General features: G+C 52.4%; 10 protein-coding genes across 10 annotated transcripts; 5 read left to right on the forward strand and 5 right to left on the reverse strand.

Moving 5' to 3' along the window:
• Positions 1-1,349: 1,349 nt before the first annotated feature.
• On the reverse strand, positions 1,350-3,703 carry GLOTRDRAFT_107226 (cytochrome P450 monooxygenase CYP63; the record flags this gene model as incomplete). Its single annotated transcript, XM_007870244.1, has 9 exons — positions 1,350-1,391; positions 1,456-1,650; positions 1,712-2,025; positions 2,076-2,214; positions 2,278-2,333; positions 2,396-2,912; positions 3,037-3,079; positions 3,134-3,222; positions 3,326-3,703. 9 exons carry the CDS (start codon positions 3,701-3,703, stop codon positions 1,350-1,352), a joined length of 1,773 nt encoding a protein of 590 aa, XP_007868435.1.
• Positions 3,704-4,087: 384 nt separating this feature from the next.
• GLOTRDRAFT_111867 (uncharacterized protein) lies at positions 4,088-5,099 on the forward strand. The gene is made up of 3 exons (XM_007870245.1): positions 4,088-4,424; positions 4,496-4,696; positions 4,750-5,099. Exons 1-2 carry the CDS (start codon positions 4,244-4,246, stop codon positions 4,504-4,506), a joined length of 192 nt encoding a protein of 63 aa, XP_007868436.1. The 5' UTR covers positions 4,088-4,243; the 3' UTR covers positions 4,507-4,696; positions 4,750-5,099.
• A 2,126-nt stretch (positions 5,100-7,225) lies between these two features.
• On the reverse strand, positions 7,226-9,097 carry GLOTRDRAFT_79212 (glycoside hydrolase). Its single transcript, XM_007870246.1, has 6 exons — positions 8,967-9,097; positions 8,888-8,907; positions 8,754-8,836; positions 8,605-8,701; positions 7,863-8,551; positions 7,226-7,810 (listed from the first exon to the last, which is right to left on the reverse strand). The coding sequence occupies exons 1-6, from the start codon at positions 9,056-9,058 to the stop codon at positions 7,364-7,366; spliced, it is 1,428 nt and encodes a 475-aa protein (XP_007868437.1). The 5' UTR covers positions 9,059-9,097; the 3' UTR covers positions 7,226-7,363.
• Positions 9,098-9,394: 297 nt separating this feature from the next.
• GLOTRDRAFT_111869 (ribosomal protein S5 domain 2-like protein) lies at positions 9,395-10,757 on the reverse strand. The gene is made up of 4 exons (XM_007870247.1): positions 10,436-10,757; positions 9,901-10,354; positions 9,679-9,846; positions 9,395-9,606 (listed from the first exon to the last, which is right to left on the reverse strand). Exons 1-4 carry the CDS (start codon positions 10,720-10,722, stop codon positions 9,499-9,501), a joined length of 1,017 nt encoding a protein of 338 aa, XP_007868438.1. The 5' UTR covers positions 10,723-10,757; the 3' UTR covers positions 9,395-9,498.
• Positions 10,758-10,942: 185 nt separating this feature from the next.
• On the reverse strand, positions 10,943-13,099 carry GLOTRDRAFT_111870 (Creatinase/aminopeptidase). Its single transcript, XM_007870248.1, has 8 exons — positions 13,034-13,099; positions 12,906-12,973; positions 12,778-12,852; positions 12,116-12,723; positions 11,848-12,062; positions 11,708-11,793; positions 11,307-11,645; positions 10,943-11,251 (listed from the first exon to the last, which is right to left on the reverse strand). Exons 1-8 carry the CDS (start codon positions 13,044-13,046, stop codon positions 11,039-11,041), a joined length of 1,617 nt encoding a protein of 538 aa, XP_007868439.1. The 5' UTR covers positions 13,047-13,099; the 3' UTR covers positions 10,943-11,038.
• A 183-nt stretch (positions 13,100-13,282) lies between these two features.
• Positions 13,283-14,924, forward strand: GLOTRDRAFT_140062 (cysteine proteinase; the record flags this gene model as incomplete). Its single annotated transcript, XM_007870249.1, has 6 exons — positions 13,283-13,424; positions 13,474-13,802; positions 13,862-13,923; positions 13,973-14,441; positions 14,497-14,706; positions 14,766-14,924. The coding sequence occupies exons 1-6, from the start codon at positions 13,331-13,333 to the stop codon at positions 14,922-14,924; spliced, it is 1,323 nt and encodes a 440-aa protein (XP_007868440.1). The 5' UTR covers positions 13,283-13,330.
• Positions 14,925-15,008: 84 nt separating this feature from the next.
• On the reverse strand, positions 15,009-16,112 carry GLOTRDRAFT_111872 (uncharacterized protein). Its single transcript, XM_007870250.1, has 7 exons — positions 15,952-16,112; positions 15,833-15,898; positions 15,754-15,780; positions 15,583-15,701; positions 15,493-15,516; positions 15,332-15,443; positions 15,009-15,278 (listed from the first exon to the last, which is right to left on the reverse strand). The coding sequence occupies exons 1-7, from the start codon at positions 16,070-16,072 to the stop codon at positions 15,130-15,132; spliced, it is 618 nt and encodes a 205-aa protein (XP_007868441.1). The 5' UTR covers positions 16,073-16,112; the 3' UTR covers positions 15,009-15,129.
• A 1,149-nt stretch (positions 16,113-17,261) lies between these two features.
• GLOTRDRAFT_46095 (uncharacterized protein) lies at positions 17,262-18,257 on the forward strand (the record flags this gene model as incomplete). The annotated part of the gene is made up of 4 exons (XM_007870031.1): positions 17,262-17,482; positions 17,547-17,667; positions 17,725-17,845; positions 17,902-18,257. Coding segments are annotated over 4 exons (819 nt in total), but the record flags the coding sequence as incomplete, so codon positions are not given.
• Positions 18,258-19,211: 954 nt separating this feature from the next.
• Positions 19,212-19,942, forward strand: GLOTRDRAFT_111873 (uncharacterized protein). The gene is made up of 2 exons (XM_007870251.1): positions 19,212-19,521; positions 19,581-19,942. The coding sequence occupies exons 1-2, from the start codon at positions 19,409-19,411 to the stop codon at positions 19,870-19,872; spliced, it is 405 nt and encodes a 134-aa protein (XP_007868442.1). The 5' UTR covers positions 19,212-19,408; the 3' UTR covers positions 19,873-19,942.
• Positions 19,943-20,823: 881 nt separating this feature from the next.
• GLOTRDRAFT_8692 (PLP-dependent transferase) lies at positions 20,824-24,428 on the forward strand (the record flags this gene model as incomplete). The annotated part of the gene is made up of 13 exons (XM_007869955.1): positions 20,824-20,958; positions 21,032-21,188; positions 21,250-21,299; positions 21,353-21,397; positions 21,455-21,554; positions 21,615-21,664; positions 21,694-21,697; positions 21,783-22,169; positions 22,235-22,622; positions 22,670-22,816; positions 22,876-22,990; positions 23,039-23,569; positions 23,631-24,428. Coding segments are annotated over 13 exons (2,907 nt in total), but the record flags the coding sequence as incomplete, so codon positions are not given.
• Between the last annotated feature and the right edge of the window lie 263 nt (positions 24,429-24,691).

A 24,691-nucleotide genomic window follows, 5' to 3' on the forward strand; every position in this document is an offset into this window, starting at 1 on the left:
GTTTTGCATCACGACTCGAGAGTCCCTGCTTGCCTTATGCATTAGCTCATTCCATCCGTCTGAACTTCATGGATGAAACGGTTAAGGTATTCCTGAGTTCTCGGGAAGTATGGATCTATCTTTCATACATGTCCTTTGGGAGCTCGCGGAGTCGCGGTCTGACAAGGGTCATGCTTGAAAGAGTACGTTACCAAAATCTTCTCGGTACGTTGAGTCGTCTTCGCATAGAAGAGATGCTGGCTCTAGTGAGCAGAGTGATCAGGGTGATAACCAACGTGATAGAGATAGTCAGACTGTGAAGTCCCCTTCTCCGGTATGCTGCAGCCGACATTATCGATCACAGGAATCACTACTAGTGTCAATGACCCACAGTACAATGTCATGGCCCCGACAGCTAGCTGAAGTTCTGGGACCTGTGTTGCGCACTTCCGACGGTGCCTCCCATGTTTCTAGACCGAGTCGAGGTGCGATCATTATTCCCGTCTGTGATATGGGTATCATTCAGTTCATTGATTCGGGTACTCATTTTCCAGGCCGGCTGTCCGCAGTATTAAGGTATAAGACTGTACACAGTGTACAGCGAGACAACTTGACAGTCGCTGTAATTTCCGGATACCCTTGCGTCTAGCTCGGGACTCCAGTTCAAAGTCAAAATGACAGCTGCAGCATAAACAAATACGGAGCCACCCGATTGGCATCTGAGCCTTCCTGCTCTAGCAGTGTTCGCTATTGGATCCTCCTGTGGCCTCTGCGTCGGTTTCCCCTTCAGGCGATCGACCTGTACTGACAATTCGGATCGGTGTTTAGAGGGCAAGCCCGGCCGTCCGACTTGACTTGACCACTCAGGAACATATCCACCGAGATGCGTTCCACCATCACGGGAATTGACATCCTGGTCGCAGCTTATCAGGACATAGACGGCCGGTTGTGCTTACAAGCAGCCTGCCAAACGAAAATACTGAGGGTCTTTGGTCTTGAACTCTGGCTTATCCACTAAATTTCGACATGCATGTGAGTTGCGACCTCATGTAGGGTCTCCATCACGACTCAGATATCATACAAGTGCACACCGTACCTCTACAGAATGGAAAACGTCCGACGCATTGCTGCGGTATCAAGAACTCGTTACGTAGTATGTGAGAAGTCCCTCAAAATCATGATATTTCCGCCCCATTTATCCCTCAGCGCCTGTGGTGTCAGCAGATCATCAACGCCCAAGGCTAAAGCCGATATCCGATGGCCACAGCGTGTTCATGCCGTGAACTTGCATCGATGCATGTGTACTCCACCCCCTCTCGAGGTTGTCGTCATTGCGGTCATGAATGAATAATTTAGGTTATTGTCTAACATCACGGATGAGTTGATTGTCCGAAGCGGACCCACAGACCGCCCTGGACGGAAAAGCAAAGTCGATGGTCAGGGTCAACTATGCCCTGAGAATGATAGGATGCGCACCTTGGCATAGAGGGTCAAAGCAGCTGCCGGCCATACTCTTTCGTATGTCTGGCGGCCTTTGCGAGACTTCCATTCCGGCGGTGGTAAGGACCCTTCTGGCTGGCAGTCCGAGGCCATAGAGAAGTGTTCTACTTGCTGCAATAGTCGCACGAGCAGATATGAGGCCTCGTTAAGCGCGTAGTTCTGGCCAATACACTGATTCAAGCAGATCATGTGAGTGAAGGATGATCGACGGAGACTTTACAGGCCGACATACCACTCTCGGACCAGCGCTAAATGGCGTGTACATCATTGGGTTCGCGGTATACCTGCTTAACCGATCGGGCTGGAGCCAACGATCCGGGTCAAAACTGTCTGCCTCCGGCCCCCACAATGCGGGGTTTCGCTGCGTCAGCAAGGGGAGATAAACAATGTTCGTCTTCGCGGGCATATACAGGGGCTGGGTCGGCAGCAAAGTGCCAGAATATGTGCCATCAGAAGGGGGAAGCGCACAAGCTGTCGCTCTGCTTTCTCGAATGTTGAGTGGTACCGGCGGGAAGAGCCGCAGAGTCTCGTGGATGACAGCACGCACTGATCGTCATTGAGTATCCTGCTCAAGGATGGTGAATTAGCGCCCTTACTGTATCTCAGATCCCTGATATTCTCGTATGTCGGAGTGCCCGTCGGCCCGCAGTGTTGTAAGACTTCGGCGCGAAGCCGCCGAGTAACCTCCGGATGCATGGCCAGGAAGTACGTCACGAAAGTAAGCAGGCATGCCGTCTGCACAGAAGCAACATGAGATATGGACGTGCGCAAGGTAATGCCGGTGCCAGATTTACGAACCGTATCTCGCGCTGCCAAGAGCATACTAAGTAGTTGGTCCCGGATCAGAGTAGGATCTGTTGTTCCGGCTCGTGGGTTAGGGCGGCACTTTACAGCCAATGGGCAGAAGGAACCTCACCATCTGTGCTATCAGCCAGATGCTGCAGAAAGTTCTTTTCTCCGACCGGGCTCTGGATGCCTGCTTTCCGCATCCGAGCCTTATCATCCAGAACGCGCTTGACAATCGGATCCAGCCACCGCCGGATAGTTTGGACTGACCGGAGAGTCTTATCCTCCCAGAATTCATGCAGAGGCCAGGTGTATCCTAATCGGGCGCGAGTGGTGATGATTTGTTGGCACTCTTCGAAGGCCTGGGCGAAGGTGCCAAAGTCGTCGTCTACCGCCGAGCCTTTAGCGCCCAGCGTCGCCTTGCCCGGCTCCGGGCGAGAACCTGACAGGGTATCGAAGTTCTCCCCAAAGAGGAATTCGGAAGCCGAATCCATCGTGAACCTTGAGTATAGATCCTGCACGTCGCACGCGACATTAGCTGACGCAGAGGATGTCACCACGGAAAGAAGTCGTTGTGCATGTTTCTCATAGAGTTCGAAATCGGAAATACGTTCCCGAGCGAAGAATGGGCGAGCCATGCTGCGATGCTGGAAATGAAATCAGCGCTACGGAGGGCAGTTTCCAGAAGAAGGTCATATACCATTTTCCACATCTGCCAATAGAATCGTGAGTACAGCGATATTCGGGGTTCGAGCGGGCTGACTTGCTTACCTCGTCATCGCGGTTGAAGATACCATTGCCCAAGAATGTTTCCCTGGCGTACAGTCAAATCTGCGCGCTGCAGGCTGCGACGGGAGATTGCACTTACATTCGTTCTTTCTGGAGCTTGCCACGCCAGAAGTGGTGGAAGCCAGTTGCTATGACGAACTTGGAATGTTCCTCGTCCATAGTGATGATCTATAGTAAAGTATCAGCAAGTAGAGGGCAATACAGAAGGTCTCTAGGAAACCACTAAGATTCCGTGTGAAGGAACGAGTCCCATGAGGTCTACTTGTCTTACCTGGTCGACCCAGAGTATACGGGTATTCAAAGTGGTGCATTGGTATTCTTCAAACAGTGCTAGGTATACGTCCAAAATGTAAGCCGTCTTGAAGGCCTTCATCATTTTGTACAGCACGTCGATGTTTCCTGGCAACTTCCCGACTACGCGCGGGATGGGTTTGGCGCCAAGACGTCTTGCATCTCGAGATTGCAGCCAGTCTGAGTACAGGCACCTGATGTAAGCCCAGATAAAGACGAAAAAAATGTGACAAGGCAAGTTAAGCAAGCCAAGACGAATCCCAGAAACTTGCAAGCCAAAGGACAGCAATACAGCGGGCACGATAAAGACACGACATACGTCCAAGAAGAGACGTCTGCGATACTGAGTCGGATGCATCTCAGGGTCGAACTGAGGGCTGGACTTGTGGCTGGATGGGTTCCTGGGCTATAGGAAACCTCCCGGGGTGGTTATATATGTGTCCCCTTCACATTTGTACGGTTGATCCCAGCTGACAGACTTCTTTCAGAAGTCTCACACCGTAATGGAAAAATACGATACTCTCGGTGAAAGTAGCGTAGAAGGTGCATTTGACCGAGGTGCGCCTGGGGAAGATCCAACTCTCTGAATCTGGATGCAGGAGCCGGGATGGGCACTGGCCATGTTGAGGAGGATCAAAGCATCCGCAACGTAAATTGTCGGTCCTTCGTGTACTCCGTTCCCACGGGTCGCGCTGCTGTTGAATTGCCTGCATACCGACTGGCGCTCCATGTGCCGGACGTCGTTCGGGACTCAGCTAGTAGACACCTTGCACCGGCTTGAGCAGACGCCGACCTCAATCGGGACATGGTCGTAAGTTTTATAGGTACAAGATCAAGTCTACTGCGGTTTTTTTTGCGTGACAGTCTTGTAGCTCGGCTTACTTTCTAGGCTGTTGCAATGAAGGTACGCATGGCTCCGCTCCTGAGCCTCTGGCGTACTCTCGGGACTGCATATCTTCCTAGCTTGCTTCTCGCCAAGTTATCTTTTCCGAAAATAATATTCCCCGGTTCCGCGAAAACCGTTGCAGGGACAATATCCTTTTTGACGGGGCCACCCTGTGGCTTCGTGGGCGCGCGTGGTATGTACTTATGGGATTATCAGCGCGGTTCTGCCGCGAGGTAGTTCGGTGAAGCTGATGGGGAGTGATAGAATTGCGTTAATTGCCGCTCTGCAAGACAGGGCACATAGGGTGCCCGGCTACTAGTACTTAGTGGACAAACAAACCGCGGCCAAAACTTCGACGGTACATGATAACTGGTCGCTCCTGAACCTGCCCAAAATCTGGACAGAGCCTGAAGAATCCCCTATTGCCTTCCCAGGTCAATGTCGTGAGATCAGCGGTGACTGCTAGTGCGTCATATATCGCGTTAGGGACCGCGCACAAAATCAGATAACTGTCGTAGCTGCCCTATAGCTAGTTCGTTGCTCTAGGGCAACATTGAAACATCCATCGACTCGCCACGGCCCAGATTCGCTTATCCTGACCACATGCGATACGCAATCTCTAGTAAATGAGGCTTGCGTGGCTGGAACTAGATCTCTTGAATCTGCAGCCGCCTTACTTTCATTGCCTTCCCGTGCGAACGCGCTTCGCATATTGGCGATTTCCAAGTCCCATATGTGGATCATTACGCTTCGTCGACGATTTGCATTCTCCAAATAGTCTTTGAGGGCGCATATGATCGGTTCTCGTTGCAAGCCTCCCGAACTTAATGCGTGGCGACATCGAGTATCACGTACTGTGTTTTTGCTGTCTTCCCTTCGCTGACTGTCGACCCAGCAATTTTAGGGTATTTCCTTGCACCACGACATCGATCGCGTCATTTGAGCCACGCAGGGTTGACCGTGATCGTCTGGATCTCACTTCGTCTCAAGTTTTGAAGCGATAGGCCAAGAATATGGGGTCAGCCTACCACACTTGATTTAGGCCCCATTTCCCTAGCTCAAGAATGGGTTCCGACCTTGCTCATATGATTTATTTTCGCAGCCTGGCGCAAGTCGAGGAGAGCCGTTCCTCATATTCTGGAAGACCTTTTTCAAATTTCGCGCCGTGGCCCACCGCTGGATGACGAGCATGACTTGTCCTTGTGTTCCTATGGATCTCTGAGTACAACCCAGACCCTACGCGGTCACTGGCTATTCCCCTCGTGCCCAGAGACCTCACCCACTGCTGGCTGGACCCGCGGTAATAGTACGGTATGGCAGACGGAACTCCTCTTTCACTCTCTTCTAGGCGTCTTGAATAACCGACACATCGACGAGCCCAGCGACTGGACTCACTTCGAGCGGCCAGTATCCGCCGCAGAGGCTGCCCTCATTGACCTGGTTAGTCAGCGCAGTCGGCGAATGTGTCCTAGCGTTGGCGATAAGATTCGGTCACTCGGACGAATCAGTGCTGCGGTCTAATCTGCTTGCGGTAGCTTATTCGGCCTGTTCTGCGGACTATCACGCTCTATCTAGAAGGTCTGAAGGTGGATAACGTTCTTCATCGGCTTGCTGTAGAAGCCGTCTGCTTTAGTCCCAGGCTCGGGGAGGGCATTAGCGCTATATGGGGCTATCGACCACTACGCTCGCGTGATAGCAGCTGGCGGATTTGTCTTTAACTCTGGTCGACCGAGATGGCTTGTCCGGTGGTGGTAGGTCAGTCGCCGATGGCGCCCACCTTAGCCGCTCGGGAACTCAGAAATCCCCGCTCGAGTGGGAAGAACCTACGATGCACTCCCAACCGTGTCGCTCAGTCTCGGATATGTGCTAGCCGATACCGAACGGTGTAATAACTTACCGATGTCCTGTCCATGCCTCAGACACATTCCCTGGTCGAGCAATGGATCACAACCTCCCGCTATTTCTCTGTCTTGGATTGGTCGCTGAGGTTACTGAGGCCTGTGATAGACGCCAGGGCGAATGCTTTTATTATACACTTGGCACAGATTACTGCTCACGGATCAATGAGCCAGGGATCGACCATTGCCTTGCTCGTTTCCGAGAGGATCGAACCTCGCTTTTGCCCAAGGCCAGGCAAAGAGGTTTGAGTGCACAATATCGATCCCAATTAAACGCTGCTGATATGCTCTCCCGTCTCCTGCTGTCTCGAGTAATCATGACATTGAGTCCGGTTCCGTCGCAGTCACCAGAGGCGGCACCACGGTGCTCTGGAGTTGGACTACTGTGTGCAACACCGCCATAGGCATCTCTGACGAGTCCGTGGGTGACGAGTCTGCTCCTGTAGATTACCGTCCTGGTAAGATCGCGGCATACATATGCGTCGTTCGCGGAGCGGAAGACACTTGTTTTCTTCAGCAGGCTCTTCAGCTCCACAGCACTTGCTTCGTTGTTAGGTGTCTTTTCATTCATGGGAGTGCCAAGCAGTGGTACAGGGATGCTACGAGAGTACCTGAGATCGTGCCTGCAGCTCATAGGAGCAACACTAGCTTATACAGTACTGCGACTCCACTGTTCGCTCCGTTCCCTCAGGTACCCCCGACCTGCACGGAATATAATGCTGTGCTCGATGGAGTAGTCATAAGGCACGATATCCAAAGTGGTGATGCCCAATATGTCTGTTTCTCTGGTGTATTTGACCTGACTTGCATTCAAAGAATGTCATATGCATGATGTATCTCTACTGTGAAATGCCACAGTTATCGAGTGTAAACCCCACTACAGCGTCCCAGCAGCAAGGATCAATCCGCGTCGATAGTCTTCGCAAGTGGAAGATCCCGGGACACTGTCGGCAAGACGTGCGCAATCGAAGTCCTCTGACTCTGATATTGCTCTCAGGCTGATGCTATGTTAAGCCACGCCTTCATTCTCATACTGGATGCCGCCTGGCCTTTGTCGTAGATATGTGACCTTGTGTAGTTCCGAAGCTTTCCGCCACGCGAACCAGATCCGCCTGGGTACCTAGCTTTGGAGGATCTTGAGCGGAACTCTGATAAGACTGAACTTAGTCCTCCAGGTACAAATACATTACAGTAGTCCACATGCAAGATAGTCAAATCTCCACTGGGACTTCTTCTATGCTTCTTTTACCAGGGTGGCATTTTCGGTCAGGATTCTGTTTAACCCCTCCCTCTGCAAACAGTTCTCAAACGCGAAACTCTTGGCTACCTTGTCCAGCTCCTTCTCGTCCATGCCTCTGAAATGCTCCGCCCATTCTTTCACCAGGTACTCCGCAACAAGGATGCACCTTGCCAGCCGGCCGACACGGTCCTCAAGCTTCCAGACCGGGAAGGGGTAGAGGTTCTGGTGCTCCGGCTTCACCTCACGCTTGAGGTGATCGATAAGCGGCTGGTACACGTTCCGTACGTGCGTGTCATCCGCGCCCCAGGCGTCAATGGCCAGCCGGTGCTTCTTCGCCAGGAAGTCCTTGAACAACTGCATGTACGGAGTCTCGCGGGAGACGTACACCATGCCCTGAAAGCCGATGTCTTTGTAAAGCCAAATCGACCAGCTCAAGCGATCCTGTTCTTGACGTCAAGCAACATGCTTCTGCCTAACATGCTCGATGACTCACCTTGTTATAGATATCGAGCTGATCCTTGAGGACCCTGTACCTCTCCTCGTTGATCGCATCCATCCGATCGCCCTCGTACTCTCTTCGGGCATATACAGGGCCCCACTCGCCGTTCCACACACAGAGACCCCGTTGGTCCATCCACTCGCGCTTCTTCTCGTAGCTGCGCCTTAACCTACGCCTCTGAGTATCATTGCTCACGTAGGGCTCTGGAGAGGCGGGGAAGCCGAAGAGGGAGTAGTCATGAATCGAGTAAGCAGTGTTTTCCCAATTCTTGCATGCATCACCAAAGTGAGAAAAATCCGACGCGAACGTGTTACCGTCGAGAAAAAGAGCATGATAAGGGTCAATGTCTCGGATGGCCTTGTAGATGCGGTTATAGAACTGAATCAGCGTGGTTTGCGTAGGGTCCGTAGGCTCGTTTAGCGGGTTATACCCAGCGATCCACGTGTTCCCAACATAATGTTTCGCCAACTCTTCCCATAGCCAGACGACGCGATCCTGGAAATCTTTGTGTTTCCAGAAGTTCGCGATGTGCGTACCATGGTCAGAGTGCCAGTCCGTGTTTTGTCCGCCAGGGACAGCGTGAAGGTCAAGAATGGTGTAGATCCCGTGCTTAGCACATGCGTCGATCACGCGGTCGAGGTGCTTGAAGCCCTCTGGCTTGAGGACTCGAGGGTTCATATCATCTACGAATAATCAAGGTGAAGCGACGATTGCAAGCTTGGAATGCGTGACTAACCCTCAAAATGTCTGTAATTGAACGCAATGCGAATGCAATTCAGGCCAAGGCTCTTGAAGAATTTCGCATCTTCATCTTGGAAGAAGTATTCAAGAAACTACACGGCGTAGTGAGCATAACATATCAACGTTTGGGCTTGTGATACTGACTCGGTCGAAGAAGAACTCTGACTTCTCTTTCCCCACTACTTCTGCTAACGCCTCCCGGATCTGGTATTCACAGCCAGGGTATCCTTCACAATGCACAGTTATGAAGGACTGCGCAGCGCCGGTGATCTACTAACCTGTGATGAAGTTCTCCATACTGCATCGTGCCGCCATATATGAGGGCGGTCCGTCCTTCTATGTTGATCAAGAACTCACTTCATCCATCCGCCCAAGCCAGCACCCCGGAGAATGATCTCCTTCCCGTTCCCGTCAACAAGCTTCGTTCCGGAGACCTTGATATACGACATTCTGGACTAGAGGACGGTGGAATATTAGACGGCAAATCCAAGGGAGTCCCTGACCTCATGTAGAGCCCTTATATAACTTAGCGGTGGTCAGGAGTATACTAGGGGAAGACAGGTTGGGCGGTCCGGTAGGGCGTCGTTTATCCGAGGTCCATCCGAGGCGACGGCGCTCCAAGATCAATTCAGGATACACCGACAACCCGCCTAATATCAGCCAATAGCGATCCGACAAGCTCCGGCAGGACCTGGTCATGCCGTCCTGCTGAGAGCGGAGTGCCTGGTATGAATGCTATAGAGAGAGAGACGCGGACCGTCGTCAGCCGACCATTGAACGAGCTAGACCAATGGAAGCCATTGCAGCAGTACAAGCCGACAAGAAATCAAACGGCAGGACATTCGCCGGTATGACCTAATATATGTTTTGTCGCAGAAAGGGTAATGCATTACCGTAGAACAAACTTGTCTCTTGCTTTTTGATTACGCCTAACATCCTCTTCCCTCAGTTTAGCTTCTAGTGCCGAGTACAACTCTCTCCCATGCTTCTCTCCTTCCTAGACATGTGAACCGAGAAAATGAAGATCAACTCAGTGAAAGACCACGCAAATATGCATAGGGTAGCGCACCTGAATCAACCTTTTGATTTGCGATAATTCAATTTCCCCGGGTCCCAGCAAACGTGTCGCTTGTAGCCTTGACGATGCAGACTTGGGAAAGGACATTGCTAGTAAGAGTCGCAATGGCGTTGATGCTTCTTCTTGAGGGGTCGCATCGAGATAATACGTTGGTGGCATCTGCTCAACTTCCGTTCAGCATCATCCATCACAGTTTCGAGATCTAGCACGCACGATGTTGAGTGTAACGCAAACGGGCCATAAATCTTGCCCAGCCAACGTCTCGCCTTCATCCCAGTAATCCGGCAGCTCGAAATCGACAGCACGCGAGATGTGCCTCGTATCGAAACCGCTCTGCTGCTCCGTCTCTGTATCCATATCTACATCCGTGTTCTCCTGAGGGTTCTTGCCCCCTCTCTTCGCCTGATACTCTACAGCTCTTGTTATGGGCACTTTCGTGTCCCATAACGCAGCTCTTGCAGCCATGAAAAGCGCATCGTATACATTACCAGAGTCGGACAGCACGATGACATCCAGGTTCAAACACCACGATTTTTTCTTCGGTAGGATACAGAGGTTGGGCGGGTGCAGGGACGGGTGCGAGAGCGTTTGGTTGAGGAGGGTCGTCATGTCGTACGACAGGTCATCCAGGGCGTTGGACGAGAGGTGCGGGTACGCGGCGGGAGAGCTATCTTGGAACCATTCAGTTTCAGTATCAGACGTATAATACATCCTTAGCTAGGGAACCGTGATTGCAAGCTGCGCTGACCATGAAACTGAGCACACGATGCGCCCACCGTCTACCCCATCGCCGTTCTCCACATCCTCGACTTCAAGCTTGACCGCGCCGAGGACTTCTGTCCCGCCTCCACCTTCGTGGGTTGGCTTGCCGATGTTCAGGCGGGCACTCCCGTTTGCGAGGGGTGCTATGCCCGTCTCTAGGGCGATGGTCCGGTAATCGAGTAGCGAACGACCGTCCCCTCGCAAGGGCGGTGTAGAGAGCAGGGACGTCTGAATATATGACTTCTCGGATTTTGACAGAGATATGGACGCCATTACGGGCGGTGCGATTGAAGAAAGCACTATCTCTGTCTTGTACACCTAATGTGGTGCCTTCCTTTATCTGCCGGATTGTTCTCGTAGGCTGCCAAAGAGTGAAAGGAAAGGAGCTGGGTCGTGGCTTGGTACAAACCACAAACGCGCAAGTCGCGACTGTGGCGGCTTTGCATAGGTGAAACGGTGGATGATTCTTTCAACTTATCTCCTTTCAGAAGAATGTGAATTATAAGGTTCAGCAATGCAAGTACTTGATACAAACGTCAACCAAGATACGCATGGCACATAAGATACAAAGTGTCAGTTCATCCCCTCATCAGATTTCCCCCGAGCAGACACCCTCAACCCAGTCCACATCGCTGCGGACAGTAGTCAAATTCTCATACCCATCCTTGGTGATCAGAACGACGTCTTCGATGCGTACGCCGCCCACGGACTCATACCGCTTCAGCACCTCGTGGTCGACATGCTTCGAGTCCCGCACATTGGCAAGCAAATGCTTGTGGAAGTAAATACCCGGTTCCACCGTCTGCAAAATTCCAAAACATCAGCGATCGTCTCATGTACCCACGTTCAACACGCACCACGACCATCCCCTCCTCCAGTGGGAGCCTCAGCCTCAAGTACGTGTAGAACGCCTCATTGCCGAGCTCCGTCCCCTTTATCGTATCATTCACCTTGGGCTTGCTCGCGCTCGGCACGTCGTGCACGTCCATGCCCAGCGAGTGGCCCACGCCGTGCGGGAAGAATGCGGCGCTCACGCCAGATGCGATGATCGCCTCTTCCGAGTTCCATGACCCCGAGTTGGGGGAGCTGGGCGACTTGAAGATGCCGAGGCGCTGGAAGCCCCGGACGAGGACGCGGTGGCAGAGAAGCTGGACCGCGTCCCAGTGAAGGCCTGGTCGGAGGATGTCAAAGGAGGCCTGGGTGTTGTGGATGTGTCAGTTAAGACGTAAAGGCGGTATTATAAAGATTGTATGCAGACCTTTTGCATTTCTAGGACGAGCGAGTAGATCTCGTGCGCTTCGGGGGTGAACTTTCCACCATTCCCAACGGGCATGGTTCGCGTGACTGGAGGCAGATCTCAGACGGGCGTCGGCGACCACCTGGAATGGTGACACTCACTATCGGCAGCATAGCAATTCCATTCACAGCCGGCATCGATGAGCAGCACCTGCGGGTTTAGCTCTTTGTCAGCGCCATTTGAAAAATGGTCCTTGTTCTGGTGGTCATGGGGTTTCACGGGTCCCCAGGCGAACTCTCGGTCGTTGCAGCAATAATGGAGAGTCGCCGCGCGCGTCGAGGCGGCAACAATAGGGAGATACGCTTGGTGACTTGCACTACATGCGATGTTTCCTGAGTTGGATTGTGGATAAGATGGAAAGAGACTGACCCTTGTCTTCTGCAAGTAGCTACGAACACTGCTTCGGCTTCTGCCTCCTTCTCGATAAGCCATTCCCCAGGCAGGAGAGGTCTCTCGACCCCAGCACCCTTCGCCTTAGCGATCTTTCCCTTCACAGCCTGACCGAGAACCCTCATGACGACTTCATGTGCCTCAGAGCTGATCTTGTTCGCTTTCCGGATCAGCGCAACCTCTTCCTCAGTCTTCGTCAGTCGCGCTCGGTGCAGCGCAGACAGGAGATATTCATCAGTTACAACGGCACGCCCCGTAGCCTCGAACGCTGTAATCGGGGGAGGGGGGAGCGGGAATAGCGGGGACGCTTTGGGTAGGACGTGGAATATGGCGTCGGGAAGCGCTGTGTGTACTTCTTCGATTTTGTCGGCGAGATCAGAAGTGTGGGATACCAGGGTTGTCTCGTACAATTGTGCTGCCTCATCCCTTGTCGGTGGCGGGACCGACCACATCAGGTCGGCTGGTTCGATAGGAGGGATGAAGAGGTCGATGGAGGGGACCTCTTCCAAGGAAGTCCCAACATGGTAGGTCAAGAGCAGGTACGACGACGGGACAGGACAACCTGACAGATAGTAAAAGTTGGATTCCTATAGGCTTGGGCTAAGTATATTCAGGCCCACAAAGGAGGAGGTTGGAAGGACCTGCCGGAACAGCATTTCCCTGTCGGTGTCATTCCTGAAGGGAGTTGATTCCCCTACTAGGACAATGACTTGAGGCTACAGTGCCACGTTAAATCCTCTACATCATGCGAAACACGGACTGTCTGAACCTTAAGTCTGTCCTGCGGCGGTAGGGACTCTACCAGCTTCTTGAACGTCTTCAGAACATGCTTACGAGCTGCAGGAGGCAAAGCTATATGAGTTGCACAGTACTTCATGAGAGATACATTCACTTCACCTGGATATACCATTGCTGAACCTATCCTGTGCTCTAGTGTTCCACGGGCCTCCAGTTGTAGGATGCAGAGCAGCGATGGGAGGGGTATCAGCATACACTTGTGATTGGCCGTCGGCTCGGAGTTCTCCGGTGGCTGCAGCGTCTGAATCCACATCCAAGTTGCCACACTTGCGCTCCTGGCGCGCGTGTCTTCTAGGTCTACCTGTTTCTGAGACTTTGCTGGCGGTTGGATATCCGGAATACACCCGCCCGTATTTCCACAGACGTCACGATTAGTTTGTAAAATTGCGGACTACAATGGCCGCAACTCTGGAGCCAGGAAGCTCGGGTAGTAACAGTCAAGCGTACGATCTAGTCGGCGGCCCCTTCGCGGTAATCGAGTCTGACCCAGGTTTGACACATCTATACTTGCCTGTCAAGCACGATAACGAGCTTCCTAGGCGTATTCTCTACCTTGATACGCCAACTCGGCGTGCGCGGATTGGAGCTGGTCGAAATCTACGACATAGAGCCATGGGCCGTCGATCACCTCAAGCCCTACGGTCTCATTTTCTGCTTCCTATGGGGTAAGGACAGTGGAGATACCAGCAAGCAGCAGTGGGATCTGGAGGACGACCCTGCGGCGAAGCGGGTCTGGTTCGCGAACCAACTCAGCGACGATGCTTGTGCTTCCCAAGCTATCCTGAACGTTCTGTTCAACCGTCCGGACGTGGAGCTTGGAGAGCAACTCAGGTCATTTCGAGACGAGACTGTTGAGATGTCCTCCGTGGTACGTGTGTAGTGTGTCATCCGCCCTCCAGCGGTCGTTTGACTCTCTCAGAACATCAGATGAAGGGGCTAGCGATATCCAATCACCACTTTATCCGCGAATCACAAAACTCCTTAGCCCGGTATGCCTGCACACTCTGCCTACTCGTATCTTCCCTCACCACCCCAAAGCCCCGCTGACCTCCGTGGCGCCCTAAACGCAGTGGCGACCACGACCATCGAGGCCTCGAAAGCCAAGCCGCCTTACAAAGGCCCCCCACCAGCAAAGCGGCGGAAAACCAACGCGAAATCTAAGGCTAAGACCGAAACCAAGACCGCCGCCGCCGACGAGGAGACCTACCACTTCATCGGGTACGTGCCCGCGTACGGGAAGGTGTGGGAGCTTGATGGCCTGAAAGCCGGCCCGCTCGAGGTTGGCGAGGTGGAGGGCGATAGCCAGGGGTGGATGGACGTGGTGCGGCCGGCGCTGAGACTGAAGATGTCGAAGTACGCGGGGGAGGATAATATCCGGTTCAATCTACTCGCGATCGTCGACAGCGTGTATGAAGCTGTGAGCGACGACTTGGAGCTGCTAAAGCGGGAGAGGAGGACGTTGGAGAGGCGGTTACAGGAGGCGCATGGGGAGGGGTGGGCGGAGAAGGTACGTTCGCGTGGGCGTGTGCTGATTGGTCGACTTGACTTTATGAATGTGGTAGGTGGATCAGAGTTTGCTGAATTCTTGTCCGCTCGAGCCTGATAAGGAGAGCTTCGCGTCTGATTTCGGCGCGAGGAAACAAGAGAAGCAGGTAGCGGTGCTGGAGCTACCAGAGCGGAGTCTTTTGGGTGCCTGGGAGACGTGCATGCGGGAGATGATAAGGGCGAAAGTGGCTGTTGAGGAGGAGTTTGCGAAGGCGAAACGAGAGAATGTTCGTATATCTCGTTTCGCATACGCGAGTTCTTCTGATAGATGGAACGATAACTCCAGACCGAACATGTCAAACGAACACATGACTACGAGCCTTTCGTCAAGGAGTTCATTACTTGCTTGCATGAAGGGGGTTTGTTGAATCCGTTGCTGGGGTTGGGCGAGGACGGTAAAAAGCTGCCCGCGCCCAAATCTAGCAAGGCGAAACGGAAGACCTGAATACTTAGGTCTGGAATGTATGCAGTTATCCCCGCAGGAAGCACTCTACTATGCAGTCGTCATTCCGGTACATTAGCGTTTGACGTCGATACCTCTTCCTCGGTGAGCTGGGTATCAAAACCACGGGGTCTTGTTCAAACTGACATTTGCGGTGAAGGTACATCTGGTATGTGCCTCTACACGTGTTTGCTACATTGCATCGCCATCAACAATCTGCCAGGTATTTTTGCAACGCAGTCTTCTCATCGGAGTCGATCGTAAGGTCATAATAATGCTTGACAGTAACCCAGGCGCGAACATATGTGCAGTGGTAGCTCTCGAGAGGCGGCATCCACTGCGCTACGTCTTTGTCGCCTTCCATATCTGTTGTTAGCTTGTACTCCTCATGGAATCATGGGATCTCTCACCTTTGGATTCGTTGAGGTTATCCGTCACTGCTAGCAGCTGAGGGCGCGTGAGGTCGTTGGCGAACGCTTCGCGTTGTGCGTCGGTCCAGTCCCGAGCTCCGGAGATCCACGCCTATTTTTCGTTAGGATACCCCGACTCTATCGGTGTTGTTCAGTCTCACCTCTTTCAATGGTACCAGATGATCCTGATGATGACAGTGCATTGGCTTAGTTGGTGCGTATATCACCGATTCTGGCAAAGGGATGCTTACGATGTCAAGATCGCTCGCAAGGGTGGTGGCCACGTTATCGTACGGCGAAACCCAGTTCCCAGACGTTGCTTTGCAAGCGCTGTCTGTCTCGACGTTCGTCCCGTCCCGCTTGAGAACCGCTGTTCACTGATTCTAGAAATATCCCAAGCTGATCATACATATACCACGTACTCTCGCGAGTGTCACACGTTCCAGAGACTGGTGTCAATGTCAGCAGAGCATCCTAGCTCGTAATGGGCTGGCAACGCACTGGTATCCCACGTCTTAAACTCGGTCCTTGCGTACGCCGGCGAGTTCGAGGGCGTCGCCACAGTCACTGTTCTTAAATGAGCTTCTAGGAATCTCATAGAGGCATGGATGTTGTCCTACGCTCAGACAAGTACGTCCGTGCTGTTGATGCTGATACCGGGGTGGGTAGGGCCCTGCGTACTGGCGCTGCGAGTGCTACCTGCAGCACAGCGAGGGAGAGGGCAATCAGTAACAGTCTCATCTCGAGGAGATGGACGGGGATAGAGATCACACCACGGCCCTGGCAGCAGCTGCGTTATCGCTTTCCTTATATGTCGAGACTGGATGCTCGTGCGTGCCAAGGGGATCAGGCGCACGTTCTTAATCGCTTGCACCATAAGGATGCATGCTCAGGTTTCTGACATGAAGGAAGGGCCGTCCACATGCAACATGGCGGCTTCAAGCTTCTCTGAAGCACTGCCGTTGACGTGAGTGCGTTTCGGTAATTGCATTGCGCGATAAGATAATGGCGTGCTAGCTTAGGGTTAGGGTTAAACGAAGCCTGGAGCAGTTGACATTTTTTGCAATGCAACTTGTAGCAGCTTGTAGCCGGAGTGGACTGCTGGGACAACTCGGACATGTCTGTTATATACAGTTTGATTACTCCTCCCATCGACGGGGAAATGAGCCTGAGCCTATGTCGGCCGGTCAAAGGTCGAGCCTGACCAAACCATGGGCATTCTGTACAACGAGTAGTAAGTAAGCGATAGTCCGCTCGGCCAGTCATTGCAGAGCTCAAGTACTGGCCATAGATCGTTCCGTGAGTGCATCCGAGTGATTGGGTATCTGCTGTCTCCTCCATTTGTCCGGAGGCTTCTGGTGAAAAATGGAAAGCAGCTTCACGGCCGATGGCGCTTGGGGTTCTCTCCTCAAGCATGTATTACCAGAATGAAAAGTATTGATCAAGTCCCTCGCCACACAACAAGAATTGTAAGTAATGACAGCGCTTGAAACGAACGCACGCGACGAGCCTCCATGGCTATCGCAAAGTGGACCAGAGACGCGTTATGGCCTGCATCGCGTCAGCCATCCGAACCATCCATGTCGACTTACCGGTCGCCTCGTCATCCGCAAACAAGTCAGCCACCCTTTCAGCCATCGAGACAGCCGCCCAATGATGTATAAAGGGGCTCGCGAGATTCGGGAGCAGCAGCTCTACGCTCTCTCCCTCTCACTTCCACCTCCGCTCTCAGCCGCACTTGAACTTCCATTCATACCTCCGAGATGTTCAAGTACACGTCCGCTGCAGTTGCTATTGCTCTCGTCAGTGGTATCACCTCCGTCGGAGGTGCACCTCACCACGCGACACGTGACCTGACCCCGGTCCCCGGTTCGTACTCGTCTCCCTCTCGCCCTCATCGAATAGAGACACTGACAGTGGGGCGAGGACAGACGTCACCGTCCTACAGTTCGCGCTGACCCTCGAGCATCTGGAGAGCGCGTTTTACCACGGGGCGCTGGAGAAGTTCGACGCGAATGCGTTCGCGAGCGCGGGATTCCCGACCTGGGTTCGCGAGCGGTACGAGCAGATCGCAGGCCATGAGGCGTCGCATGTCGCGTTCCTGACGAAGGCCATTGGGGACAACGCGACCAAGCCGTGCACATACAGCTTGTGAGCTCATTCGCTGCCTTATTGAGTCCCCAGCTATGGAGTGTGGCTGAGCACGATTGAACAGCCCGTACACGGACCCCAAGAGCTTTGCGGCTTTGAGTTTGTCAATTGAGGGGGTCGGAACTGCTGCGTACACCGGAGCAGCGCATTTGCTGTCCAATCCGGATGACCTCAATGCTGCCGGTGTATGACCAATCTTTCTCTGGTCCGATACGCCCAGTTGGCTGACCGAAGGTCCATAGTCCATTCTAGCTACAGAGGCTCGCCAGACCAGTTGGATCCATGCCGCAGTGAACAAGGGCGAGCCGTGGTCGGGCGCGTACCAGACGCCGCTCACGCCTTCCGGCGCGTACTCTTTGGCTTGTAAGTCTCACATAATCGATAATCTCGTGGCATTAATTGCTTATCGTACCATGAAGCTCCGTTTATCAAGTCGTGCCCCGAGAGCAACCCTCCTCTGCCTGTAAAGGCATTCCCTGGCCTGACCATTAGTCCCTCGATGCCCAAGGCAGGATCTACGATCAAAGTCGCCGTCGACAAGTTCGACACCGTTGGCATGTTCATGGCATACTACAGCGGCCTATCCGTCCTATCCTCGGAGATTCAGAACGGCGAGACGGTGATTCCAGAGGGGTTGCAGGGAGTAGTATTCGCGGGCGTTGTGTCTGAGAAATCGACACAGGACAAGACGCCTACCGATGAGACTATGAAGAGCGGGTTGGTGGCTATTGATTTCGGGCTGCCTGCTGATGCGAAGGATACGTCGCCGATGTAACTAGTCCGCGAACTTGTTTTTCTTTGCTTTAAATAGGGTCTATAGGGTGCAATACAACGGGATTCTGCCGTGTCATGAAAGCAAGAGATATTTCATCGGGCATTCAGCATTGCCTGTGCATATGGAATGGACATGACCATTACACTCCGAGTCTGGCACGAACTCTCGTTATTAGCAATGTCCATTGCGAGCTTGCTCCCTTTGGAAGTTGGATGTATCCAGATGCTCCTGTAGTTCTGGAGTGGATCCTAGTTTCGTGATGCTCCCGCAGATGTGGCTGGTGGTGGCGAACTCTACTCTCGGATGTGGCGCGGAAGTTGTGTACTGTATAAGGTAACCTAGTTAGCGACGGATCAGTGACTTCTGGCAGCACCGATGTATCACTGGGTACATCACCCATATTGAGCATGCAGAAAACTGTGAAATTAACGGGTCAAAGGTCAAACTTTTTTCATGATTGTCCATTGCACAATTGGTGAACCGAACTAGAATAATACTACTTTTGAATGTGCAAAAATCTGATTGTGGCACAGGATATGTTCTTTGTTCAGCACTATTCATTGAGCTTTCATATGTTTTTCAAGGCAACACTATGAACAAAATTTGACCTTTGTCCGGTTTCTTTCACACTTTCTCAGTGGCTCAATATGGGAATTGCACCCAGTGTATCGGAGGACGATCGTATGCCAAGCCAAGACCGCGTTTACATACGACGCTGTCTTTCTTTCAAGGTCATCTATTCGATGTTCCTGGACAAGCAGCGCACTGCCTGAATATTGAATGCCAGTCTGGGTTTGTCAAGTACAGCGCAAGTTCCAATACGCTCGTCAATCCTCCAATGGTTTGCACGCCGAAGGAGCGTTCTCCTCACCTCGCCAACTTGGCCGGTAACCAGGCACCTAACAGACTGCCGGTAGTCTTCGAATGTGCCGTGTATAAAGTGCATGAGTTGCCCTCGGGGGCCTTTATTCTCTCCCTTCAGCATAACTGACAGGTTCAGCCCTCGGTTTCGTGCCCTTCGTTCTTCTCGTCTTTCTTGTCGCCCTTGACTCCCTTTGCCTAACCCGTCTGTGACGGCTGCAAGTGCCATTCATTCACTCTCGATCTCCTAACCAGCTGTCCACATCACCTTCCCCTCTTCGACAAGCATAATGCGAGTGGCATCTTTCCTTACCGCTGTCGCCTTCGCCGCCGGAGCGTTGGCTGGCCCGATCTATTCCCGCACCACTCAAGTCACTGATGTCAAGTGCACTGACCCAAACACGTACGTCCGAACCCCACTTATATCAGTGATCTGCGTTCCACGACTAACATTCCCTACAGGACATTGGACTCTCACACATCCAACGTAGCCCTCCTTCAAATTTGCGGCGGCATTGCCGGGTCTATCCAGAAGTGCCAAGGCAACCCAACCACGACCACCGGTGAGAGCGGCAATGTCCGCTTCAGCATCACACCCGTGGTTCAGGGTGCCACCATCAACGTCTCGAAGGGTCGGTGGGAGCAGGGCATTAAGGCAGCTTTCGCAGTCTGTGGGCAAAATAAGCCTTTCGAGGCTACCTTTGACAAGGGTGCGAGCACGGGGGATATAAGGGTGACGTACGGGCCGAAGTAGGGTTGGAATGGGATAGAACGCTTTCTGGCGGTTCGCTTGTTGAGGCAGTAGATACATTACTAGTACTGCCACAGGTGCAATACGGGAAATCAAGGGTTGGATACCGTGTGACGCTGTAGCCTGCTCATGCCATCGACCGTGAACGATCACAACACTATGATCGTTCAGCTGGGACTACGGCCAGTGACCACACTGCTTACATTGATATCCTTCTGAAGTTCTGATTCCACTGGCTCAGTGGCTGGCGCCACAATGCCCAGGACACGGAAGAAGCCGGTGATATTAATACATTTGCGGGACATTTGCGGGACTGGAGGTGCATATGTTTTCTGTCAGCGTACTTTCTGACGTTTCTGATAATGGAGTAGCGTGTTCTGTCAGGTTGTGAACTGCCTCGAACTCGGCCCTCATCCGGTTCACCCCCAGTATGGACACTGGTACTCGCGCTGCGGTTTCTCCTTCCATAGGGCGCAGGCAATACCAGTTTAAACTTCTGCATGTGCTTCCGCGCAGTGAACCAGTATTCCACAGCTATCACTGATTCTGATCCTGATTATGTTTTGATTGATTCATGCATCTACACTCGCAGGCTGCTGAATTCCATGATGCAAGATGGACCAATCGTGACGGGCGATATCCTCAAGCCCGGTCAGAGTACAGACTGACCGTGGTGGTATCAGGCAGCCATGGTTATCAGGCAGCCATGGTCAACATTAGCAAGCCGTCTATCCATCTATCAGTGATCACAGGCGGCAGCGCAGGTTTGGTTGATCGGCTCCCCTGCTGTCTCCTAATTCTCGGCTGTTATATGTTCCCGCTTCTGCTGACAGACTGTTCCTGTTATGACGTTTTCCTAACGTCCCAATATTTAGCTGCACTTGCATCAATAGGGTGCACCATACTTTTATCGAAGGAACTTCACAGATCATGTCTGATGCACTGGCTGCCCGTGATGCCGCGCGACAAAGGCTCAGTGCATATTTCCTCGGGCCAAAAGCAGAGAACCTTGACTACATGCTCAAGTTCTTACATGCCATGATAGAAGATATGCGACGAAGCCGCATGCGCTTTGGCCCCTCTGACAAGGTGAGCTATTCAACGGTACACGAGCCCCTGAGGCTTTAGGACCCAACCCATGCTACTTGCCCGTCATTTCCAGGTTTCCATAGATTCCAGCACGCGTGCCTCTGAGCCCTTCGAGAACGCAATGGTGGAATTTGAGGCATTGTTCCGTCGAATATCCGTTTTTATCTCGGAGCATAGTGTTCCTATATACTCGCCCAGATATATGGCACATATGGTGTCAGAAAATTCTTGTACGGCTCGCTCGTCTTCTGTCTGACATTCTAGACTGCTGACAGCTTTGTCGGTATACAGTGCCAGGAACGCTCGGATACATGCTTGGCCTGCTTTACAACCAAAACAACGTGGGTCTTCCTCAGTCTCCCGCTGTACGTAGACATATGCTGAGAATGATCAGGTTGCGCTAGAGGTGTCGCCAGTCACAACCTTGCTTGAGTGGGAAGTATGTCGCGTTCTCCTAGACTGCGCCGCCGAGCTCCAGCTAAACTGATTTCACTAGGTAGGGCAGCAATTGTGCGCTCTTATGGGATTTAGGCGTCATCCACGGAGAGCCGAAGATGACAGCTCGCCGGACAATGCTAATGAGCCTTATGGTTGGGGTATGTGCTTTATACATTCCCCTCCGATATTCATGTCTGCGTTCTTACTGTGAAGGTTAGGGCACATTACATGCGACGGTTCGGTGGCGAACCTAGAGTCCATCTGGTACGTGGGCTGATACTCTACTATGATTGTCAGCTGAGTATCTGGCGTGTACTATCTCTAGGGTTGGTCGGTATTCTCGCGTTTATGTTGTGGGCGTGTACGCTGCTTACCCTGGCTCATAGCTCGGAACCTCAAATTCTACCCGCTTTCCTTGCGAAACGCCATGACTAAACCGAGGATAAAGGCGCATGATGATCAAGAAGTGGAGATGCCTCCACCACTTGCCTTTGCCTACGGTACCTTTCAGGTCTGCACGTGCACAGGCCAGACCAAATTATTCAAAGACTGCACCATATGGGAGCTTTTGAACCTCACTCCTGACACGGTGTTGGGTCTGCCAATCCAGCTCAGTTGTCAATTCGGCGTGTCTTCTGCGTTTGTAGAGGAAGCAATGCAGGACTACGACGTGCAGTCCGTCGGGAAAGACGAGCTCGTGCACCAGCACGGCTTAAGTCAACCAGTTTATTTTATCTCCAAGGCTCGCCATTATTCTTGGCCAAAGGGTGCAGGTGCGTCGAGTTCGCACTCTAGTAAGCAGTTTTATACAAGGAAGTCCTTCTTCTCTCATTGTCAGCCGTGACTGGTATCGGATCCAGTAACCTCATCGGCGTTAAAGTAGATCTAGCCATCCGCCTTGACGTTGCGGACCTGCGGCGTAGACTGGACGACTGCCTCACTGGACAGATACCGGTGTATTGCGTAGTTGCTATAATCGGCACTACCGAGCACGGCGCAGTGGACCCTCTATCCGAGATAGTCCAACTGAGACAGGAGTTTCAGCGGAAGGGCTTATCATTCTTGATCCATGCCGATGCTGCTTGGGGAGGCTATTTTGCGACATTGAAGAGGCCTGCAGCCCAGGGGGTGGGCCTTTCACACAGACATCTACCCATTCCGCTCCATAATCATACGAACCAGCAGCTATGCGCACTGAAGTTCGCTGACTCTATCACAGTCGACCCGTAAGTGGTCCTACTTTGCTCGCGGAATGATTGTCTGACTTCATCAGGCATAAAGCGGGATATGTACCGTATCCTGCCGGTGGCCTATGCTACCGGGACGAGCGACTTAAATTCCTCGTAAGTTGGACCAGTCCCTACCTTGACGGTCAACAGAACGCCGTGGACCGCATGGGTACGTATGGCATAGAAGGAAGGTCAGTGCTTGGCCCCATTCTTATCCTCGAGTTCGATTAATCCGTAGGTTAATAACCAGCAAACCCGGGGCTGCCGCGGTTGCCGCTTTCCTCAGTCACGAAGTTCTTGGTCTTAACGCTAAGGATAGTGGGTACCAGACTCTGCTCAGCGAGGCCCTTTACACATCTGCGAAGGTGTGTTCTACGGCTTTCCAACACGCTCTATTCATACAGTGTCGATAGCTGCACTGCCACTGGGCGACCATAGACACTGGGGTCGATGGGATCATAACGACGTCTCTGCAGATGTTGCCTGCGGAGAAAGACGGGAGTGACGTCGAAGCTCAAAAGGACTTCATTCGGTTGAAGATTCTCGGTCGAGCCGACTCCGATATCCTTCAGGATAAAGAAGCTCATGAATTTCTCAGCCACGTTGGCTCCGACCTCATGATTAACACTTTCGCTTGCAACTTCCGCGTCGGAAATGTTCTAAACGAGGATCTGGAGGAGGCTAATTACCTGAATAGACGTATCTTCGAAGAGATGTCTATAATGAAGGTAACGGACGAGCCATCTGACAAGGAAGCCATTATCATGGCCACAAGTCTTCCTCAAGATACATATGGCGACTGCGCCTCAGTCTGGAAAAGAAGGATGGGTTTGAAGGGAAACGAAGACCTCTATGCCTTGGGAAACATCTGCATGTCCCCGTTCTCCAACGCGAGCAACATAGTGACTGAAGCTGTTCGCTACTTCAACGAGGTCGCCCTAAGAGTATCTGCTGTAAGTGCACTGTTGTAATTCATGGCCGCGGTGCTTACTTCGCTTGCTGCAGGACTGCCGATGGAGAAGCATGGTCACTCCTGACGTTCACTCCTTCCTTCTCCAAGGCATTGATCCCATTTATCTGTCGTATTTGCCCACTCTTCAGGCCGCAAACGGTCGAAATCAGATTATCCTACAAGTGCACATGCCTTCCGCGGCGACCAATCGATACCTTGAGGCGAGAAGCCAGCCATCAGCACAATTCTTCACTATAACAACAGCCGAATCGTTGACGCTGGACAGCATCGCATGCGATGGTGCATCGTTCCAAGCTGTCATGCATGCCGGCCATCCAGAACCAGACCATAAACAGGCCTGTGGGTGTCGCAGTTTCACTGTCTCTGTCCTACGCGTCGTGCGATGTTTCTCTATAGCGAAGAAATGTCCCGCTCAGGATTACCCCCTTGGCATCCCATTCTTTCTGTACGGGTGCCACGCAGCAGCTCATCTCGAGCATATCCTGACCCACGCACCGGATGCCCACATTTGTGCTAGCGAAGTCCAGTTACACTTTGGCGACAGGCAATCGGTCGTCGAGGAGGGGCTTGAAGCAGGTTGGGTTGCTGTTATGGAACATCTCCCGGAGCCCGTGATACGACAACCTGGTTGCACTTGGCCACCAGCCTTATTCTACCCTGATACACAGCCTAGAAAATTCAAAATCGCCGTGCACGAGGACAACACCAGGAATTATTGCTCGCCTCTTCAGGCCTCTTGTGCACTAGGAGATAAGATCGCGGAAGGCAGCATTACTTTGGGTCGTCGTGTTTATGTCGACAATCATTTCCTAAACGTGGACCCTATCGATGCAACAACTTCAACTTGTCGGTCTATTTTCCGGAGATTCACACCTCGAGCAAGTCGCGAGCAAGCGAGGTATACCGCTGGAACATTGTTTAATACATTCTTCCACCCTATCGAAAAAGGATCACAGCGAGGCTCAAAATTAGAAGATGAAAGGAAAGGGAGCAACACCTCTTGTATCTTCTGCTAGCCAACTACTCGGCAATATCGACGATCATCTCGATTCCGAGTTGTGAATGGCTAATTCATGTAATCTAGTACTACTTC

Source organism: Gloeophyllum trabeum (genome assembly GCF_000344685.1).
Source record: "Gloeophyllum trabeum ATCC 11539 unplaced genomic scaffold GLOTRscaffold_00011, whole genome shotgun sequence".
In the NCBI taxonomy this organism is placed as follows: Eukaryota; Fungi; Basidiomycota; class Agaricomycetes; order Gloeophyllales; family Gloeophyllaceae; genus Gloeophyllum; species Gloeophyllum trabeum.

Excerpts from the sequence above, each read along its gene's own strand:
- GLOTRDRAFT_111867 (XM_007870245.1), top strand. The coding sequence starts at position 4,244 with ATGAAGGTACGCATGGCTCCGCTCCTGAGCCTCTGGCGTACTCTCGGG.
- GLOTRDRAFT_79212 (XM_007870246.1), bottom strand. The coding sequence starts at position 9,058 with ATGTCGTATATCAAGGTCTCCGGAACGAAGCTTGTTGACGGGAACGGG. Across the intron at positions 8,552-8,604 it reads CAATTACAGACATTTTGAGG|ATGATATGAACCCTCGAGTC; the intron begins GTTAGTCACGCA and ends GATTATTCGTAG. Across the intron at positions 7,811-7,862 it reads AGCTCGATATCTATAACAAG|GATCGCTTGAGCTGGTCGAT; the intron begins GTGAGTCATCGA and ends CGTCAAGAACAG.
- GLOTRDRAFT_111869 (XM_007870247.1), bottom strand. The coding sequence starts at position 10,722 with ATGGCGTCCATATCTCTGTCAAAATCCGAGAAGTCATATATTCAGACG. Across the intron at positions 10,355-10,435 it reads ATCGTGTGCTCAGTTTCATG|CTCTCCCGCCGCGTACCCGC; the intron begins GTCAGCGCAGCT and ends GTTCCAAGATAG. Across the intron at positions 9,847-9,900 it reads TTTGCGTTACACTCAACATC|ATGCCACCAACGTATTATCT; the intron begins GTGCGTGCTAGA and ends GAAGTTGAGCAG.
- GLOTRDRAFT_111870 (XM_007870248.1), bottom strand. Across the intron at positions 12,063-12,115 it reads GCTACTTGCAGAAGACAAGG|TGCAAGTCACCAAGCGTATC; the intron begins GTCAGTCTCTTT and ends CATCGCATGTAG. Across the intron at positions 11,646-11,707 it reads TCGTCCTAGAAATGCAAAAG|GCCTCCTTTGACATCCTCCG; the intron begins GTCTGCATACAA and ends CACAACACCCAG.
- GLOTRDRAFT_111872 (XM_007870250.1), bottom strand. The coding sequence starts at position 16,072 with ATGAGACTGTTACTGATTGCCCTCTCCCTCGCTGTGCTGCAGGTAGCA. Across the intron at positions 15,517-15,582 it reads TTGCGAGCGATCTTGACATC|GATCATCTGGTACCATTGAA; the intron begins GTAAGCATCCCT and ends TGTCATCATCAG. Across the intron at positions 15,444-15,492 it reads ATCTGGTACCATTGAAAGAG|GCGTGGATCTCCGGAGCTCG; the intron begins GTGAGACTGAAC and ends AACGAAAAATAG.
- GLOTRDRAFT_111873 (XM_007870251.1), top strand. The coding sequence starts at position 19,409 with ATGCGAGTGGCATCTTTCCTTACCGCTGTCGCCTTCGCCGCCGGAGCG. Across the intron at positions 19,522-19,580 it reads AAGTGCACTGACCCAAACAC|GACATTGGACTCTCACACAT; the intron begins GTACGTCCGAAC and ends CATTCCCTACAG.